Below are 21,249 nucleotides of genomic sequence, written 5' to 3'. Positions count from 1 at the left end.
GCATTATCTCACTTATATGTGAAATATGAAAAAGTCAAATTCATAGAACAGAGGTTAGAATGGTGATCACCCAGGGGGGAAAGGGGGAGATACAGGTATCTCTTATTTTCTGGCTTGCTCCCCAAATGCCACAACAGCAGGGACTAGACCAAGGGAAAGCCAAGAGCCAAGAACTCAATTTGAGTGTACATGCGGGTGGCAGGGACCCAATCACCTGAACTATCACCTACTGCTCCCCAGGGCGTGCATTAGCAGGAAGCTGGGACTGGGAGCAGAGTTAAGACTTGAACATAGGTAGTACAGTAAGGTATGTGGACATCTCAAGCGGTGTTTTAAATGTTCTCGCCATAAACAAAAAATATAAGAACATCAGCTGATGGTATGTTAATCAGACTGATTTAACCATCCCAAATGCATACATATCACATTTTATACAATAAACATACATAATTTTTATTTGTCATTTATAAAAAGATAGGAATATAAGAAGTTAAACAATTTTCTGTCACAGAATTGAAACTGATAAAACTAAAATTTATACCTAATTTTTTTTTAAAAAGTTTTTTATTTACTGGAAAGGTAGAGTTACAGAGAGGAGAGGAGAGGAGAGTGGAGGGAAGGGGAGGGGAGGGGAGGGGAGAGATGGGGAGGGGAGGAGACCCTCCATCTACTTTCTCACTCCAAAAATGGCCAGATGGATGGGGCTGAGTCAGTTCAAAACCAGGAGTCTGGAACTCTATCCAGGTCTCCCACATGTGTTGCAGGGATCCAAGAACTTGGGCCATCTTCCTCTGCTCTCCCAAGTGTATTAACAGGGAGCTGTATTGGAAGTGGAACAGCCAGGACCCAAACCAGCGCCCATATGGGCTGCTGGCATAGAAGGCCGTGGCTTACAAGATATCATGGAAAAAAAAAAAAAAAAAGATCTAAATGAATGATCTCTGTGAGTGAGATCCCAGTGGAAAGAATGGGGCCATCAAAGAAGGAGGTACCCTTCTCCGAAGGGAGGAGAGAACTTCCACTTTGACTATGACCCTATCGGAATAAGATCAAAGTCAGAGAACTCTAAAGGCTTCCATAGCCCTGGCAACTCATGACTAGAGCCTAGGGAGATTACTGACGCCATGAACAGGAGTGTCAAATTGTTAAATCAGCAACAGGAGTCACTGTGTACTTACACCCCATGTGGGATCTGTCCCTAATGTGTCGTCTAAAGCCAAGTGATGCTATAACTAGTACTGAAACAGTATTTTTATACTTTGCGTTTCTGTGTGGGCACAAACTGATGAGGTCTTTACTAATTATATACTGAAGTGATCTTCTGTATATAAAGAGAATTGGAAATGAAAAAAAAAAACAACCTGGTGTTAAAATGGAAATGGCATAGAAAATTAATTAATTTGAAAAAAAAATTATGTAGGATCTCTGTCTTTAATGTGCTGTACATTGCTATTTAATGCTATAATTAGTAATCCAATGGTAGTTTTTTCACTTTATGTTGCTATATGGGCAAAATGTTGAAATCTTTACCTAATATATACTAAACTGATCTTCTGTATACAAAGAGAATTGAAAATGAATCTTTACATGAATGGAAGGGGAAAGGGAGCGGGAAAGGGGAGGGTTGCGGGCGGGAGGGAAGTTATGGGAGGGGGGAAGCCATTGTAACCCATAAGCTATACTTTGGAAATTTATATTCATTAAATAAAAGTTTAATAAAAAAAAATAAAAAAAAAAAAGAAGGCCATGGCTTAATACACTGTGTTACAATGTCGGCCTCTATACCTATATTTTTCATTCCCAAGGCTGCATTTTGTTTCTCATACTATTTTGCCATGCTACTTAAACAGAATTGGCCTTCTTCAATATGATGGATTTTTTAAAAAAGAATTATTTACTTATTTGAAAGTCAGATTTACGGAGAGAGAGAGGGAGAGACAGAGAGAGGGAGAGCTTCCATCTGCTGGTTCACTCACCAGATGGCCTCAAGGCCAGGGCTGAGCCAAGCCAAGGCCAGGAGCCAGAAACTTCATGAAGATCTCCAGTGAGGGTGGTAGGGGGCCCAAGTACTTGGGCCATCTTCTGCTGCTTCTTCCCAGGCCTTTAGCAGGGAGTTAGTTTGGAAATGGAGCAGCATGGACACACACTTGTCCCATATTAGGTACTGGCATTGCAGGCAGTGACCTAAACTGCCATATCACCCCAATATGACTGATTTTTAAAAATCACACCATGACTCCTTCAGACTGATATCTCCTGTCCCTTCACATGATTTCCCCAAGGGTCTTTACCACTAGCACTCTTTGTTTTTGCTTGTGCCCCTTTAATCATGATGTCTAGAACTCACCACATTTCTAGAAATTTGGCCAAGGCAGTCCAGAGGACTGGCATTTTCCTTGCTCTAGGCTCTCTACCTCTATTAACTCAGCCTGCACTAGCTTGCTTTGGCAGGACACCATAACAAGTCAGCTGTGTTACACTTGCATTGAAAACACCTTGAAGTCTCACTGAGTACACGTTGTGCCAGGGCCGCTCTTTCTTTCCTTTGTGAAGTTGATGTTCCTAAACCTAGATACAGGAGTTTATGTTTATCTTTATCAAACTTTCTGTGTTGGTTTTCATCCACTACAGTAGGCTGTCAGGATCTGCTGATTCCTATGCCTGCCATTTAAGCACCTTGGCTATCGTTATCTGTGCACACCCTGCAGACCTGGTGAGCAGCACTTCCTTGTCATCATGCTGTCCACAGACGAAAACCAACATGCCCAGGAGAAAGTCTGTCCCAGTGGCCTGCAGGCGGCCTGATGTGAGGAAATCCCTTCCCAGGCATCACATCTGAATCTAAGAAATGACAATTAGTAATAATTTTGAAGATGAAAGTGATAGATTAGAATGGTTTCTTCGAAAATTTTTATTTGTAGTTGAGTTAGTGAGCTCAGAGAAATTAAGAGCTTTTCCTCACAACCATGGAGTTGATTGCTGACAGAATTGGGTTCACAGCACACAGCTATTGTGATTGGTGAATGGTTTTCCATCACATCATGAAGTAGATCACTAAGGACAAAGAAGACATCCTAAATTTATTTTAAAACAAATTCTTGATATAATCTATTTTTCTGACAATGTTCTCTCTTTTTCTAAACTATTAATAAGAGAATAAATTCCAGTGAATTGAAGATTCTAGTTCTCATAAGCTTTCCTCCACCGTCATTAATTTGTGAGGATAAATCCTAACAGAAAGATGGTATGAGAACAATGTTATATCTGATACACGTCCTATATACAAATGAGGAATGCTAAGCCTGCAAGGATTGGAAGTTTTTGTAAGAAGGCATGTATTTAGAAACAGGCTTTAAAAGTGCATGAGGTAGTGCCTACATGTGATAGAAACCCATAGAAATGTTAGAGAGAGGAGGGGGCTCTCCTTTGCTTTGACAGCCTCTGCATTTTTTAAAAAGTCATGAACAATACAGAAGAGAACACCCAGGGTTGATTTCCCACAAGAATCTTTCCACCTTCCTAGAATTGTGGGGGGAAAGCCCTTGTGGACAACAGGGCTGGACATTGCCAGAGGGTGTGCTCAGTGGCCCAGAAGATTTCTAAATCTTCTTCAAAGGTGTGCAGGTGGCTATTGCCTCTATAAATGATGGCTACTGATTTAGCCTCAGGAAGAGATGCCAGCTGTCCTAAGTGATTACCCGTTCCTCACTAAAGGTTTTTTTTTTTTAAAAATAGAGTCAGCCCTTCAAAACCATAGATTCTATATCTTTGGATTCAACCCACCACAGGTGGAAAATATTTTTTAAATTATGTATTGAAAAATTGTAGTTTTTTTCTTATAACTATTCCCTAAACAATATATTCTACCTATTTGTATAGAAACTATAACGTATCATAGTATATGTAAGATGATTTATAGGAAGGATGTGGGTAGGTTAATGCAAATACTACACCATCTTATATAACAGCCTTGAGAATCTATGGAATTTGGTATCCATGGGGGTATATAGATAGCAAGGAATGGCTATATAATACCTATTTCATATAATATAAATAGAATATTTATTTTAACATTAATAGTAAATGATATTTATACACATATAAAATAATGAGATATAACATTAAAGTCTACGCACCATAGTAAACATCAAGAATCTCTGTCTCTCTCTGTCACTGTCAAACTCTGCCTTTCAAAAAAAAAAAAAAGAATCTGAACCTTAGAGTATTTACGGCTTATGGTATCACCTCTTGTCATTTAGATGTAACTCTTTAGCTAGACTGATGAAGTAAGCCAAATGTAACTTCTAGGAATCAGATTAAGTTCTTATAGCAGTGAATAATTAGTTAGCTATCATGAGAATCCTAGGATTTCCATTTCAGTATAAGTTTGGTTTTAAAGCAACAAAATTTATTATCATTAGTATCTGTTACAACATAATTATTTCAGGGCAAAAGTTTAATCCAGAGTCCCCAGATATCAAAATCCAAGTTCTCCTGACTATCTCTTGGGAAATGACGATCCATGTTTACATGTTGGTCTAATAACTGGCCACAGTTCTGACTGGCCACCGTCCCAACCAAGCTCCTTACATAAGGAGCCTGATCTGAGTTAGCTCCCTGGCTTCAGTTCTTCCCTGGGCCACTCAGCTTTAACTCTGGCACAACAGTACTCGTCACAGCACACTACGTGAGAAGCAGTATAGTGTGCACTCTGAGTCAGACTGCCTAAGTTGGACTTTCACTTTTTAACCTTTTTTGAAAAAAAAAAAAAAGATTTACTGTTTATTTGAAAGGCAAAGTGACACACACACACCCACAGAGAGCTTCTATACACTGGCTCACTCTCCAAATGGTCTCACCGGCCAGGACTTGGCCAGACCAAAGCCAGGTGCCAGGAACTCCATCTGGGTGGCAGGGATCCAAGTACTTGAGTCATCCCTACACTGCTTTCACAGTTGCATTAGCAGGGAGCTGAACTGGAAGCAGAGCAAAGGGGACTTGAACAAGGACTCCAACGGGATGCTGGTACCTTAAGTGGTGACTTAAAAAACTGTGTCACAATGCCACTCCTAAACTTGCAATTTCAATGTTCACTTCGGGGTGGCATTGTGTCCTTATCTAAAACAAGGCAATACCTGAATCTTCCTCTTAGTTTTGTTGTGTAGATGAACTTAGGTAGTGCATTTAAAGTACTTAGGACTGGATCCAGAATATTAATATGGAATTAGAACTCAAATGCAAATATTGCTATTATTATAATTAGGTGTTGTGTGCATGTGTGCACGTGTATATGCACACACACACAGAGGGAGGGAGGGAGGGAGGGGGAGAGAAAGAGAGAGAGAGAGAGAGTTGTTTTACCCCCCCCCCCAAAATGCCTGCAATGGCTGGGGCTAGGTGCAATCCAAGTCTCCTATTTAGGAGGATGGAATCCAGTTACTTGAACCTTCATAGTTGCTTCCCAGGCAGGCTCTGCACTGGCAGGAAGCTAGAGTCAGGAGTGGAGCCTGGAATTGAATTCAGGCACCCTGATATGGGGCTCAGTTGTCTTCAGCACTAGGTTAAATGCCAGGTGCCCACACCTCTCAGCATTCTGTCTGCTATATCATGAATGGTCACTGAGTTGAACTGACTTAACCAGTATCACTCTCAGCATCAGAGTCAACTCAAATTTAATTTTATTATAAGCACATTAACTTGAGCATCAAGGTTTCATCAAACCAGTTCTTTAAACATCCATTATTAAAATTTTAAATATAAAGTAGTATTTTGTCTTATATAAGGTTATGGTATCAAGTCTTACTTACACTGTTGCCATCTGCAGCCTTATAAACTCCTTTAAGACAGTTTTCTGTAGTCATTATTAACATTTGTTTCCAAAACTTCCTTGTGCTACTGCATTGCATCTTTTAGGCATATACTGTTATAAATGACTTTTTATATGTCTATTTAGTTTGTATGTTTATTTAGGCTTCACAATTTGTAGCAAATCAACTTGAGGCCGATCATAGTTACCAGTTATTTGATACTTAAATCCTTGTCCTATGTAACCTAGCAGTTCTTTACTTCTCTTATCCCCTTGAAGATTTTAAACTAGCTATTTTCTTCTCATTTAATAAGAAAACTGAGTAGATGTGTGAACAGGTTTAATCTGCTCCAGAAATAGTGTTTCTAGTTGTCCACACTGGCCCTTAGTTGGTGATTAAGGGCTGACCCTAGGAGGATATAAATTCCTACGCGCCATCAGCACTCCAAGTGCAGGTAAAGCTGAGGGTAGCTCACACAGACACAGCTGCTGGGTGTCAGGCGAAAAAACATACGGAACATCATACTGGGAAGAAGCTACAGTTTGGCATTGCATATCCACAATAGCCATATACACAACAGTTTAACAGGTAAATATGGCCAGGGTATGCACAGAAGTTAATCTATCTCCTTATAGTCCTCCATAGGAGTCTATGGAAAGCATTCAGGCTTAGTGATAGCTACATGGGGAGGAAGAGACAATCAACTGTGCTTACTAAGTTCAGAGCAAACATCCGGAGCCTATGGTACTAGCCTGACACCACATGCCAAGCTCTGTGACGTACCAGTTTGCAAACCTAGCCAGGGCTATATCAGCATGGTACCTCAGGTACTTTGCTGCATTCTGCTCCTAGCAGGCCAATCTGTTCTAACACAAGAGAGACCCCTTTGACTGAGTTTTTCTCCAATTTCCTTGTTCTTCGGCTCTCATTGTAGCACATTCTTTCACCATTAGCTACTGTTTAGAAAAGGATGGCTCATTCTACTCGAAAGAAGCAGTGGGTGAGTGGTATGATGGACCAGGAGGAATAGGTCTTACACGCTAGGCAGCCACAAACTTTTTCTCTCCTAAAAGGAAAGTTTGGAGAAAGCCAAAGTGCCCCAAAATATAGCATGGTAAACATCATTCATTAAGATGATTTACTAAGATGAATCTGTTCATATTGACATATAACACATGGCTATCCAGAAGTCAAATATTCTAAATATTATTTCCCCTTCCATAAATTTGCAAGGCTTTGCTGAAAAAATTAAAGGATATACAAAATATCTTTGTTTAATATTTAGAGATCAATAAATTAAGGATTTAAAAACATAACCTTGACTTTTGACCTTGAGCATTTCACACTTCAGGATGGGCTCTCAGTGGAAAATTGGCAAGACCTAGTATTTAAGGGCTGGAGCTGAGAATGAATCCAGCCATCCAGAGATCCCAATCAGGGTCTTTTGTAATCTAAGGTTCAATGTCCAAAGGGGCAGAGACAACTTGGATTTGGGATCTGCAGGCCTCATTATATCTCTCCATGTCAATATTTGAGATGATTTAATTGGGTAGGTGGGGCACAGATAAAGGTGGTGTCAGAGGGATAGGGCTGGGTAGTTCATTCAACGAAGGTCACTGGCCAGGGGCTGGTACATAGGGCATAGAGCTTAGTCCCCTAGAAAGGGGCTGAAAAAACTTAGGAAGGGCATCAGGCTCCCAGGACAGCATTTAGGACAGAATTCTGATTCTGATGGAATCTGGAGTAGACAGCAAAACACATTACTCCATCCCAAGGGATAGTCCATAAATCCCAGCTACTGCAGTTGTACAGCTATTTACAAACCATTCCCAGCATACAGGGTTTCTAATTCAGTCCCTACCCTACACTGATGCCCTACAGAGCATCAGTGACAATGGTGGAATAGCAGCAGGGAAGTCCCTGGTCAGGGTTTAGATGCTGATTTGTGTATGTGTTCAACAAATGCAGATTCTCATCAGAATGCTAGAGGATGGGGATTAAAGGATGAGTAAAACATCTTTCATGAATTTTAGGGTCCTGTCAATTTTGAATCCACAACACTTTATTCCACAGGATATGCAATGGTCATTTTGTCAGTCATCTGAATCCAATTAAATTACATATATGTTATCTCAAGCTCTATCCAGAGACTTGTCAACTACTTGTAACACAGTCATTTCAACTTCATTTAGAAGAGGGGCACACAACAAATGCTACTCCTCCCTCCACTCTCCACCTCCTGTGTATATAAAAACATTCTGAAAGATTTCCCTGTAGTTGGGACATGATCCACCCTGCTCTAATTCCTGCAATCATGCCATGAAAATGCAACATAGTCATCACTGAGGTTAAGGCTTAAGGCCAGCAAGTTCTCACATGGACAGAGAGTGCTGGTACTTGTGCCTGATGAAATATATGGATTCATCAAGAACAGATTTGGGAAATAGAGACCAGAGAAGACTTTGATTTGCAGCTGAAGCTGAAAAAGTGTTCCAAGCTGGGCCTGCTTAGTGGTTGCCAGACAGCACCCAGCAATACTCTATATGATCAACTGTGTGTTTATGTGATCCATTATCATGGCCTTTATGCTGCTAACTACAGATGAGGAGGAAGATTCATTATGGGTTTTCAGAAGATACAGCTGATGGCATTGTTCAAACACACATGCAACTATTGATGAAACATCTGAAATCAGACTGCCGTGCCTAATGCTCATGAAAGACAAGGGTGGTTTTTGGGTTTGTGGCTGCTGGACTTTGCCTGATGACAAGTTGGGTACACAGTCGTGTGGATAAGCAGGCAGTTACAAGGAGCTGGGACTAAGCCTAGAAAGATGTCTTTGTTAATGGCTCTGAAATTTCTAAAATTCTTTATCATGTAGACTTTAAGTCTATGTTTAAACTGAATGAGCTTTGGGAAAATAACCTGTTAATGTCAATGCTCAGAGGAGAAACAGGTGCTGGGTGAATGAGGGGCCCTGGACCCCTTGTTGTGGAGGATGATCTCAGGTTGCGCTGGCTGAGCTAGTCTAAGCTGGACTTCTGCAGTTGAACCTGAGTTAGCCTCTAGCCAAAGGCAGACAAGCAGGTGCTTTCATGAACACATGTCCTTTGCCAGCATCACCCACCAAATACATTGCGTCAAACTCACTGCTGTCCACCTCCTGACAGAAGTCCTGGTTTGGAATACTGAACTGGAGTGGTGGGAAGATATTTTGCACCTAAGGACTGACTGTTGTCCTGAAAGAGTCGGAATCTCAGGTGAAAGACCAGAAATACCCTCTATCGTCGTCATGTGAATTGTTCAGACTTCCTATGATCTAGTCCTTTGATTAACCAATTAGTAAGACAGAAATATAATCGCTCATACCACTAGATTCTCTGTAGGGTGGAATCACTCAGCTTATCTACGTATGCCCATCCAGTTTCCCAGATTCTGCCCTGAGTGTAGTTTTACAGCCTTCAACTCATCCTGCATGTATTTCATTGCCTTCCATAGGTGACAACATACTGAAGCAATGATAAAATATCTGGGGGCTTTTCAAGGTCTCAGGATATAGTCATGAATGTCCAGAGTTCTCGACCCTGCTTTAGATCCTACCTGCATGGTAGTCTAAGCTATAGTACAACCACCTTGCAAAGGTGGGCGGAAAGCCTTGGAACCTGGGCTAGACGCAAACAGAGGGGTTCTGAGAAATGGCCCAAAAATGGTGGCTGGGGTACCCTGCTGTCACACAGCCTAGTACACTTCTCCCCACAGAGCTATTCCATGCAAGTACTGCCACTTCACTGCTAATACGATAAGCAGTGTTTTAGGACTTCACAGTGTTAAAAGTGAGTCACTACTGATGCTGGTAACATTTAAACTAGGGAAATGGGAACTTGGAGAACTGGATGACATAAGAAGGCACTGACAATTTCTGAAGCTAAAACTCCTTGTTAGAAGGATTCCAAGTACTGGGGATTCTGACTCCTTACCATCTTTCCATGATCCATGATCCACCTTTATTTTAACCACTCCTTTCTTCACATCATCAATCTCCTGACATGTAACAATCACTTTCCTATACATTCATCCTTCTCAAGTTTATTTTTATTTTGCATGTATTGCCTGTGCTTCTGAGCTTCTGCACTGCAAACGAAACACTCAACGAAGTGAAGAGGCAATGGACAGAATGGGACAAAATGTTTGCAAACTATGCAACTGATAAAGGATTAACATCAGGATCTATAAAAACCTCTAGAAACTCAACAACAACAAAACAAACAATCCAAGGTCTGGTGTTATTGTGTATTGGGTTAAGATAACACTTGCAGTGCCATCATTCCATGTGGGTGCCAGTTGGAATCTTGGCACTCCACTTCCAATCCAGATCCCTGCTAAAGTGCCTGGGAAAGCAGTGGAGGATGGCCCAAGTGCTTGGGCCCCTGCACCCACATGGAAGACCAGGAAGAAGCTACTGACTTCTGGATTTCACCTGGTCCAGCCCCAGCCATTGTGGCCATCTGGGGAATGAATAAGTGGATAGAAGGTCTTTGTCTCTCTCTCTCTCTTCTGTCTCTCTCTCTCTCTCTCAATCTCTCTCTCTGAAACTCTGCCTTTCAAGTAAATAAACTAAATCTTAAAAAAAAAAATCCAGTTAAGAAATGGGGAAAGCACATGAACAGGAATTTTCAAAGCATGAAATTCAATGGACAGCAGATACATGAAAAAATGCTCAGAATCACTAGCCATCAGGGAAATAAATGCAAATAAAAACCATGATGAGGTTTCACCTCATGCCAATTAGAATGGCTCTCATGCAAAAATCAAAAAAACAATAAATGCTGGTATGCACATGGGGAAAAAAAGTACCCTAATACGCTTTTGGTGAGAATGTAAATTAGTACAACCATTATGGAAGACAGTATGGAGATTCCTCAGAAATCTGAAAATAGATCTACCATATGACCCTGCCATCCCACTCCTGAGAAATTACCCAAATGAAATGAAATAAGCATATGAAAGGGTTATCTGTACTCCCATGTTTATTGTAGCTCAATTCACAATAGATAAGATATGGAATCACCCAAGATGTACACCAACTGATGACTGGATAAAGCAAATGTATAAATACACCACTATTCAGCCATATAAAAGAATGAAATCCCATCTTTTGAAACTGGAAACCATTATGCCCAGTGAAATAAACCTGTCTCAAAGAGACAAATATCATATGTTTTCTCTCATCTGAGACAGTTAAAATAGAATTAAAAAAATTATAGAAATAAAATGGACACCTTATGATAGGACTGTCATTTTTAGCCCTTGATTATACCCCTGTGGAACATTGGTCTTCCTAATTTTTACTTGTTGATTATTATGGGTCCATTTAGGATTTCTATGTCTTCATAGATCAATTTCGGTAGGGAATAAGTGTCCAGGAATCATGCCGTTTCTTCCAGGTTTCCTGGTATGTTGACATACAGCTCTTTGTAGTAATTTCTGGTGATTATTTTTATTTTTTTGATGTTGTTAAATTTCCTTTTTCATCTCTGATTTTATTGAGTTGAGTATTCTCCCTCTTTTTTTTGGTTAGTTGGGCCAATGATGTGACAATTTTATTTCTTCCAAAACTAGCTTCGTTTCGCTGATCTTTTGTATTTGTTTCAATTTTGTTTATTTCTTCTCTAGGTTCTTTCGTCTGTTTCACTGAGCTTGTTCTTAAGGCTTTCCAACGTATTTTTTATTTGTTCTATTGAATTCTTCATTTCTAATATTTCATTTTGATTCCTCTTTAAAATCTCAATTTGTGCCATCAAAGAAGGAGGTACCTTTCTCTGAAGGGAGGAGAGAACTTCCACTTTGACTATGACCCTATCAGAATAAGATCAAAGTCGGCAAACCCTAAAGGCTTCCATAGCCTTGGCAACTCATGACTGGAGCCTAGGGAGATTACTGACGCCATAAACAAGAGTGTCAAATTGTTAAGTCAACAACAGGAGTCACTGTGTACTTACATCTCATCTTGGATCTGTCCTTAATATGTTGTCCAATGTGAAGTGATGCTATAACTAGTACTAAAACAGTATTTTTGCACTTTGTGTTTCTGTGTGGGTGCAAACTGATGAAATCTTTACTTAGTATATACTGAATTGATCTTCTGTATATAAAGATAATTGAAAATGAAAAAAAAAACCTGGTGTTAAATTGGAAATGGCATAGAAAATTAATTAATTTTTAAAAAATATATCATGTGGGATCTCTGTCTTTAATGTGCTGTACACTGTTATTTAATGTTATAACTAGTACTCCAACAGTGTTTTTTCACTTTGTGTTGCTATGTGGGGGCAAACTGTTGAAATCTTTGCTTGATATGTACTAAACTGATCTTCTGTATATAAAGAGAATTGAAAATGAATCTTGATGTGATTGGAAGGGGAGAGGGAGCGGGAAAAGGGAGGGTTGCGGGTGGGAGGGATGTTGTGTGGGGGGGAAGCCATTGTAATCCATAAGCTGTACTTTGGAAATTTATATTCATTAAATAAAAGTTAAAAAAAAAAACCTCAATTTGTGGGAAAAATTTTAATTCATGATATGTATGGATTTCTTTAGTTTATTAATTTGCTTCTGATTACTTCTAAGTAATCCTATGATCAATTTTTGGAATTCCATTTCCGCCATTTCTTCAATCTCTTTGTCTTCATATTCTAGTATTGAAGTGTTGTATTCTTTTGGGAACATCATGTTTTCTTCCTTATTCTTGTTTCTTAAATTGCTACATTTATTATTAGGCATTTGTTGTATATTTGTTGGTTTTTGTTTTTCCTCCTGTAATGTCTTTTATCATTGGACTATTCCTCTGTGGCTTATTGGAGTGTCTGCTCTTTCAGTGAATACCCAGAGGTATGTTCTGGGTGTGGCCCACGAGCTCTGTTCAGCACTCCAGAGTGAAGGGAGTGTCCAAGGTGAAAGGACAAATCAGGCATTGTAAATCTCCCTTTTTGTTTGTTTTTTAATCAGAGGGGAGATTTTTCTGCTCTGATGCCATATTCTCATGCTCACCTTTTACTGTTTATCAAGCAACCATGACTCTTATACTTGTTTGAAATATATCAAATAGGTGTCAGCAAATTCCCAGGCTCTATGGTTCTCTAACCTCAGTGAGGTAGGGTTCCTTAAAAAGAATATCTCTTCCATTCTTCCATTATTTTGTATTTGTTAGCAGTGAGAACAGAGGTATATTTTCTTACAAATAAGTATTCGGTTAATTTGCATTGGCTTATGAAAAATGCCTTAAGACATAGGGAGGACATTATTTGGGGGATGCTGGTTCCTTTACAGGGGTTGTGAAGCTCTGGCCTGTGTGTTCTGTAACACCAGTGAAATTATTTGGTCTTGCCCTGCCAAGACAACTGCAAGTATGACATGAAATTCAATAAATCTATAGCAGGCTAATTTTTAAGTTGCTAATTTTGTATGACCCACAAATGATGCTATAAACATGGCCCTTGGCAGACACAAGCTTCCTTATCCCTTCTTTAGGATATGGTATCTCACTCAATGTAACTGCCTTACCTTGATTGGTATACAATGATACAACATATTTTGCAGTGTTAATCTTCAGAATAAAAATGCCAATTATGAACTTGAAAGCAATGGCTAACTGGAATTCATATATATATATATATATATGCATATGTGTATATATATATACATATATATTAGACAAGGTGACATAGGATTGCTATTACACATGGACTATATAGATACAAATAGTGTGTGTGTACATATGTACACATACATAGAAATATATGTATTACATAAATACTATATATATCATCATATATGCTATATATAAATATCACACACAAAAACAAATCATGTTCCATCATTTAGTCAGCACTTTTTCCTGGTTTTTCTACAACTTTGAGAAACTCACTTGCTGGATATGGGCTAAGCTTCATCTCTTTTTTCTTCCTCTCCAACTACTCCCCATTCTGCAAAGCCCAGGTGCATTAGCAGGAAACTGGACTGTAAGCAAAGGAGAGACTTGGTCTTGGGCATCACAAGGCATGGCTTAACTTGCTGTGCCACAATCCCTACTCCCTGTACTCCCATATTTATTACATAATTGTTCACAATAGTCAAGATAAATGGAAACAACCTTGGTGCCCATCAATGGATAAATGGATAAGAGTGATAAGAGTAAAACTGTGGTGTATATAAAGATATTATACAAGGGATTATAATCCCCTAAAAACCCCCCACAAGGGATTATAATTCCCTAAAAAAAGGAGGAAATCCTTTCATTTGGCATAACAGGAGGACCTGGAGGTCAATTTGATATTTCATGATGTCACTTATATGTGGAATATTTAAGAAGGTCAAATAATATAAAAGCAGGAAATAAAATAGTGGCTGCCAGTGTCAGTGTAAGGAAGAAAATGAAAAAGATGAATGTCAAAGGTCACCAAGCAGCAAACATGTGGGATGAACCTGTTGAAACAGCTAATAATCCACAACACAATGAATACAATTAATCATTGGGTATTGGTTTCAGGATTTTTGCTAAATGGACAGATTATAGCTGAGATTGCCATGAAGCAGGGAGAATGGAAACTACCTGAGATGATAGATATGTTACTTTGTTCCACTATGGTAACCACTGCCCCATAAATATATCTTATAATATCACATTGTATGCCTTAAATACATATGATAATGTTGTTTGTTAAAAGCCCAATAATGGTGTTTTTTTTCTCCACTCTCTTTATGAAGTCAAAACTTTACTACAATGTTGAAGCAACTGAAGCAGATGCTACTTGCAGGAGCTCTAATCTCTCAGTGGATGCATTTTTAAATTCCCTTAGCTATTCTCATGCCATAATTTTCATTTCACAGGTTTTTTTTAATTCCTCAAGTCTTGTTCAGGGGAGTGAAAGTCACCTTAATGAAGGAGAGATTTAACTGCCATGGCTTTGAAACAGCAGAGGATCTCGGCTTTAATTCTTTGGCTCCAAACCAGGGTCTAAAACCAGCCATGGGAAAACTGCTGAAATGGAGCCTGCACTTCTCTCCACACTGACTTGCATAATGTTGACATTAAAACACCAGAGAGACATACACATATTTCAAACAATTATGACTCCTTTTCTATAAATATTTTCAAATTGTTTTAGGAGATAAAATAACATATTTTGCCCTTCTTGTTTCTAAGTTACTCTGGTCACCCTGAGCAACTCACTACTATGGATTTATTTTTGGCTGGAGGGTCAGGGAGGATATCTTCAGGTGCTAGTTTGCCGTTAAATTGTGCTTTCCATCATGAGTTGTGTAGAGAGTAGAAGAGTCAACAACCCTTAAAGCACAACTGAATTCCATGTCATAGCATGGGATAAAATACTATTTTTTCTCTGTGGAAGCCCAGGAAAGAAAAACAATCAAATACTCAGGGTGCTCTTTTAAAAATTCTCCAGAGGCAGATGCTAAGGCATGGTACAGTGGGTTATACTGCCATTTGGGATGCCAACATCCCATGTAGAAGTGCTGCTTCAAGTCCTGGGTACTCTGCCTCTGATTCAGCCATCAGCTAATGTACCTGTGAGGCAGCAGGTGAGGACTCAAGAGTACCTGCCACCTACGTGGGAGAGCTGGGTAGAGTTCCAGGGTTTTGGCTTCAGCCTGGCCCAGCCCTGACATATGGGGGCCTTTGGGGAGTGAACAAGCAAATAGAAGATTCTTTTCTCTCTCTCTCTCTCTCTCTCTCTCTCTCTCTCTCTCTCTCTCTCTCTCTCTCTCTCCCCTTCCTCTTCTGCTTTTAAATGGATAAATAATCATTTAAAAGAAAATAGAAATTCTTCCTCCCCTTAATAAGCACAGCTTGCCCTCTGGATAGAAAAAAAAAATCCTGCTTGTCTTAGCCTTTTATTACTCTTGCTTGTTTCAGTCATTTTTGCTCTGAAATCTAAGTCTGAATACAAGAGAATCTCAAAAAGTTCATGGAAATATGGAATTAATAGATAAGTTTGGTTTCATGTAAAAATTTTAAATCCATGCATATCTGTAAATTGACACATCTCTATTAGGAGAAAGATAGGAAAAAGTGAGAATTACAAAGACTGCCAAAGAAGCTCACACTTCTAGGTACATCATTCAACCATTTCAGGTGTCTGTTCCCTCAAATGTAGCCAGATGGTAATAACTCAGAGAGGGAGAGGTGAAATTCATTTGAAACCTATAATTTCCTCTGTCACAGAATATGATTAAGGGGACTGAATTCCGGGCTCTGGAAATAGACTATGGTATCTTTCGTCACAGATGAGCTGAGTGATCAGCAGGTTAGTAACCCTCCAGGGCAATTTCAATATCTTTCCCAGAGCCTGGGCACCAGAGACCTGGCTTGTCTTCAACATAAATACCCTCAGCATGATTTGTAGCCTTTTATTCTTGATGTGAAAACACAAAATCCCAAAGCTGACTACTGTATTTCTCCTAAAACAACCACAGAAAAGGACCTCTTCATTTGTGATTTTAAAGCTAAGACATGTTTCTTGTTTGCTGCTACTTAAAAACTTGGATCTTTTAATGAAATTATTCAAAGAGCTTGGACTTAACAAATAAGATTCAGTGTTGTTTCAAAATGCTGAGGGTGGAAAAAGGAAAACAAACTCACCCTCACTCCCAGAAAAAGCATCACTTGACCCTGCTAGTGCCACGGCCAACAGCAGCTGCCAGAGATCCATACCTGTAGGACCTGCAATCACAAAGGGGTTACAATGAATACAGCGATTATAAGCAAACTACTATCATGAAATACTGTTTAAAGATAGCTTAAACCATGAGCATGACTGAGCTGACAAGCCAGGTCAAGAAGGAATGCTCTTAGGTCTTTCATTGCCTCACAGCCTCATATGGTTGTATTCTTCATGCACAAACAGCAGAATACAACAAGTTCTATTTCCTGTGAGTGTTCTCAGGAAATAGCAAGGACACTTAGATTTTCACCTCACAGCAAATGACCCCCAATCACTGCTTCAATAGCAAGGCTGGTTCACTTTAATTAAATCTGGAAATAGAAAAACTGGCCAGCAGTATCACCAAGCATGGGGCCTTGGGCAGGGCAGACCACATAAAGGAAAACAATTCACTGAAGAAGGAGCATTTCTTCAGTGCATTTTCTAGTCATCAAAAAAGCCCAATTAACACACAAAAACACTGTGCTAACGAGCTCTTCCAAGGAGGGGTGACTAGAAGGGAAGCAGGAGGAAGGTGGGAAGCCAAAGAAAGCAGCAGCTCTGTGCTTGCTCGGTGGCCTCCCTGGGACACGGCATTCTTTCCTGTTTTCAATTTTATGAAGAATGTGGCCTCTGAAAGGACCAGGCACAGAACACCTCAGACACCAAGAGGGATGGGTTTGTGGCCATTTGGAATCCCAAGTGTGACCACAGACTGGGCCCTTCCTTCAGGGAGCAGATCAACACAGCTTGGATGGTGCACACCTTTATCTGAGAAAATAAGCTTCTCTGGAAAAAGAATATGCATACCCACATGCAGGAGCTCTAAGACAGGCGTAGGCCGGTTCACAGTCAACCCAGAACGCTGTCTTTTGTAGAGCTGTGGCTGTACCTGACGAGTGCGCTTTAAAGCTGAAGGGTGATGGTTCCATAAAGCTGAACCACTCACAGCTCACTTGAAACCTGACCAACACACCAGGGCCTCTAAGGGTTTCAGTTTTATCACTATGCTAACTTGACCATAATGAAATAGCCCTTCTTGCTATCCCAAAAAAGGCTGAAAGGATGAGCAACGTTTGTATTCATGGGTCTACACATAGGATCCTCCTGATGTAGGCAGGCATAGAAGATAGAATTGATTTGGTTTGTGAGCTGGAAGACCATGCCTTCACCACACCCCTGTGTGATCTCATGACTCTACCTGACCACACCTGTATTCCCACCTGCCAATCAGGCTACCTACCTGACCAGTCCCCTTTGGAAGTGGATAAAAGGCCTGACACGTGGTGGCCCCACCCACTTTTGTTCTTGCTGCCTCTTTTCACCATTATGGACCTTTGTTGCCATTGCTGCTCTGCGCCATCAGGGCCACCTGCGTTCTCTGCCTTCTCTTCACTGTCTGTTTTAAGCTGCTAATAGCTGCTCAAAGCCAAACGTTTGTTGCAGGTGGCTGTAGGCCTGCCCTCTGCTTGGCATGGCCCCAACTTAATTTTCAGACTTTCCTTTCTCCTGTAAAGCCCTCACTCTCCTATACATTTCTCTCACTGAATAAAAAGCTTAAGAACTTATCATGCTGCCTGGTTTATTTAAGCCAGTATTCAGAACTCTTCTCTGAATTCATGGCAAGAATCCACAAGGCTTATTAATTGTGGGAAATATTAATAAGCAAATCGGCATCACTCCAACCATGGCAAAGTAATTTTGAAAAGGCGTAAAATTTCTGATGTCCTCTACTTTCATTTCTTGACAGTGAGAGACCCAATTTTGTGTCCCATACATTTTTATGTTCTTAAAACCTTATTTAAGAAAATACATCCCTTCATGGACTCAGTATCTTCCTGCATCGGAACACTCATGTGCACGCCCGCATGCGTGATAAATCACCCTTCCCCTCATGCACGGCTCGTGGAGTCAGGACAGAATCAGTGTGAAAGTGCAGATGAACACAGTCTGTCAGCTGTGAGATTTCCAAAAATGTTGAGTTGCAGTTATTACAACATCTGTGTTTTTAATTCCTAACCTGGAAGGCACTGGGCTGGTGGTCTTGCATCAACCTTGTCGATTTTGCAAATGTGAACTCTGAGCATCTGTCCCTATGTTTTTACTCCTAGCAGAATAGGCTATGTAATCCTACTTTGTAGCCTCCAGCAGAAATATATTATTAAAAAGGCTGAAAACAAACATATCATAGGTTGAAAACGCCATCCAGTTGTTACTAAGTATTTCCTTATAATTTGATTTTTTCATAAAGTAGATAAAGCCTTGAGGAACTGGACTCTGCATACGGTGTTAATTTTTACTAGTAGAATTTTCCCACACTCCAGTGTCAGGGAAAGTAGACTCCATAGGGACAGGCTATGTTGATGTCAGGTAGTAATAATGAATCTCCAGGGGCCAGCGCTATGAAGCAGCAGGTAAGGCTGCTGCCTGCAGTGCCGGCATCCCATATGGGTGCCAGTTTAAATCCCAGCTGCTCCACTTCCGATCCAGCTCTCTGCTATGGCCGGGGAAAGCAGTAAAAGATGGCCCAAGTCCTTTGTCCCCTGCACCCATGTGGGAAACCTGGAGGAAGCTCCTGGCTCCTGGCTTTGGACTGGCACGCTCCGGCCATTGTGGCCAATTGAGGAGTGAATCAGCGGATTGGAGACCACCACTCTCTCTCTCTCTCTCTCTCTCTTTCTCTCTCTCTCTCTCTCTCCTCTCCTGTGTAACTTTGACTTTCAAATAAATAAGTAAATCTTAAAAAAAAAAAAAAAAAGTATGGATCTCCAACCCTAGGGAAGCCATGTTTGCTTCCACAATGCAAGGTTTTGCATTTCTCCAAAGGGTGCATTTTCTACTGTAGAGGTCACCTCTTCTATACTTCAAAGAGACCTTGCAAATGCCAGAAACAAGTGACTTTTGCTTCAGATGAACAGCAGATAGCACACCACCACCATCACCACCACCACCAAATCCACAAATTTTTGAAAACTTGTTTCCAAATGAACTCTCCTCCCCTCAAATAAAAAATTGGAATTGTCAATTTTTTTACAAGCCAAACACACCTCCATAGAACATGTTCTGTCTCACAAAACAAAGGAAAACAAGCCAGAATCTCCAAAGAAAATTAAGCAGCAATCTGTGCACACACTCTAGAGCAGATAAGGAGGTATTTAAAACTGCGATTCTCCCAGAGGACGAGAAGTTTACCGCCACCTGGAGCACTGAATAGGGACCTAACTGTAATACTTCACGTGTAGCCAGGTAAGAGTAAGGAAACTTTGGATTAGATAGCAGGTAACTGCCTTGTTAGAATTTAATGTCCCCTTCCTTTCCAAAGACATTGGCTCAGTGACTGACTCCAAGAGTAGCCCCCTTTGCATTTCCCTGGAGAATATACTCTAATGCCATCCTGTGATACTGGGTAACAGACATCCCACGAGATTTGATTGTACTCTACCTGCATCCAGCTTTGCAGAGCTTCATGTGGCAGCTTCTACATGAGAGGATCCTTTATTAGGCTCTAGCTGAGATAAAATGTCCCTAGGAGAGGGCACCGGGCCAACACACACAGTCTGGAACCTTACTCAATGATGTGCCAGATGTTAGCAAGAGGAATATTTCAGTATTCCCTTTTCCCAAGTATATTTTGCCCAGGTACCCAAACTTACCACATACAACCATTAGGTCATAAAGTACAAGAGTCCAAGCAGGGGTGGGGAACATGTAGCTCATGGGCTGTATAAGGCCTGCAGGATCATTTGGTCTGGCCCAGCCAAGGTAACCACAGATGGGACCCCAAATTCAATAAATCTATAGCAGGCTAATTTTTAAGCTGATAATTTTGCATGGTTCTTGAATGATGTTATAAATATCCAAATGGCCATCGGCAGAAAAAGGGGTCCTCATCCCTTAAAATGTTAGCATAACAGACTCTACTTACCAATTTAAATAGAGGTCAGCATTCTTCACAGGAATCTACAAAATTGCACATTGAGATTTCAATGCTTGCAATAGAGTCCTAGGGAAAATCCTCTAAATCTCTTATGACATGAATTTATGCATTCCTTGGCTCTAGCTGCTTGGCAGAATTTTCTGTAAGAGAGGCAAGATGAGCTTCTATTCTTGCAAAATGGAACTCACACCATTAGGCCTGAGACTTTTGTCTGCATTTGTTCCCTATCCTCAAAGATACCCAGCTGAAAACCAGTGAGATCCAGCTGTAGACTGCCCAGCAAAGGAGGCCTCCAAACTACACAATTAGGCCTATGCTACACTAACTTTCATTCTTTACCTAAGAACTTGAGGAGAGACGGGGGCTAGCTATGACATTTTCCATGCATGTTATAACCAAATCCAGGCAAAGCAATTGATTCAATTATGTTTAATTTAAAATTAGCAAGTATCTGTTGAACTACTAGTGTCTAATAACCTCATATAAGGAGACTTTAAAAAGTTTGCAGAAAAGTAAAATTAAAAGACAAGTTTATTTTGGTATAAAAATATTTCGAAATTCATGTACTTTTTTAATGCATTTCCCATGAACTTTTTGAAGATCCCTTGTATGCAATACACTAATGTTATTAATACAAAACCCATCAAAATTATGGTTTTTAATCAAAAGCATGGTTTTTGACTTCAAGAATAAGACACATGAGTCTATGAAAAGGAGCATAACTAAAAATGGAAGGCTAGAATAGGGAAAAATCAATTGCTGAACTGAGGGGCTTAAATTAGAAATAAAT

General features: G+C 40.1%; 1 protein-coding gene across 3 annotated transcripts in view; it reads right to left on the bottom strand.

Annotated features, from left to right (window-relative positions):
* GHR (growth hormone receptor) overlaps positions 1-21,249 on the bottom strand; it is a 293,787-nt gene that overhangs the window by 154,585 nt on the left and 117,953 nt on the right. For 2 of the 3 annotated variants that reach the window (XM_062211743.1, XM_062211742.1), the window contains one exon: positions 16,462-16,542. In XM_062211743.1, coding sequence (XP_062067727.1) covers positions 16,462-16,531 — 70 coding nt within the window. In that variant the 5' untranslated portion in view covers positions 16,532-16,542. Of the gene's footprint in view, positions 1-16,461; positions 16,543-19,964; positions 20,038-21,249 lie in introns of those variants that run through there. The other variant, XM_062211744.1, reaches the window with a different exon arrangement.

The sequence above is a fragment of the Lepus europaeus genome, chromosome 15 (assembly GCF_033115175.1).
Source record: "Lepus europaeus isolate LE1 chromosome 15, mLepTim1.pri, whole genome shotgun sequence".
Lineage (NCBI taxonomy): Eukaryota > Metazoa > Chordata > Mammalia > Lagomorpha > Leporidae > Lepus > Lepus europaeus.
The sequence above is the reverse complement of the archived record's forward strand: the minus strand, read 5'-3'. Positions and strand labels throughout refer to the sequence as shown.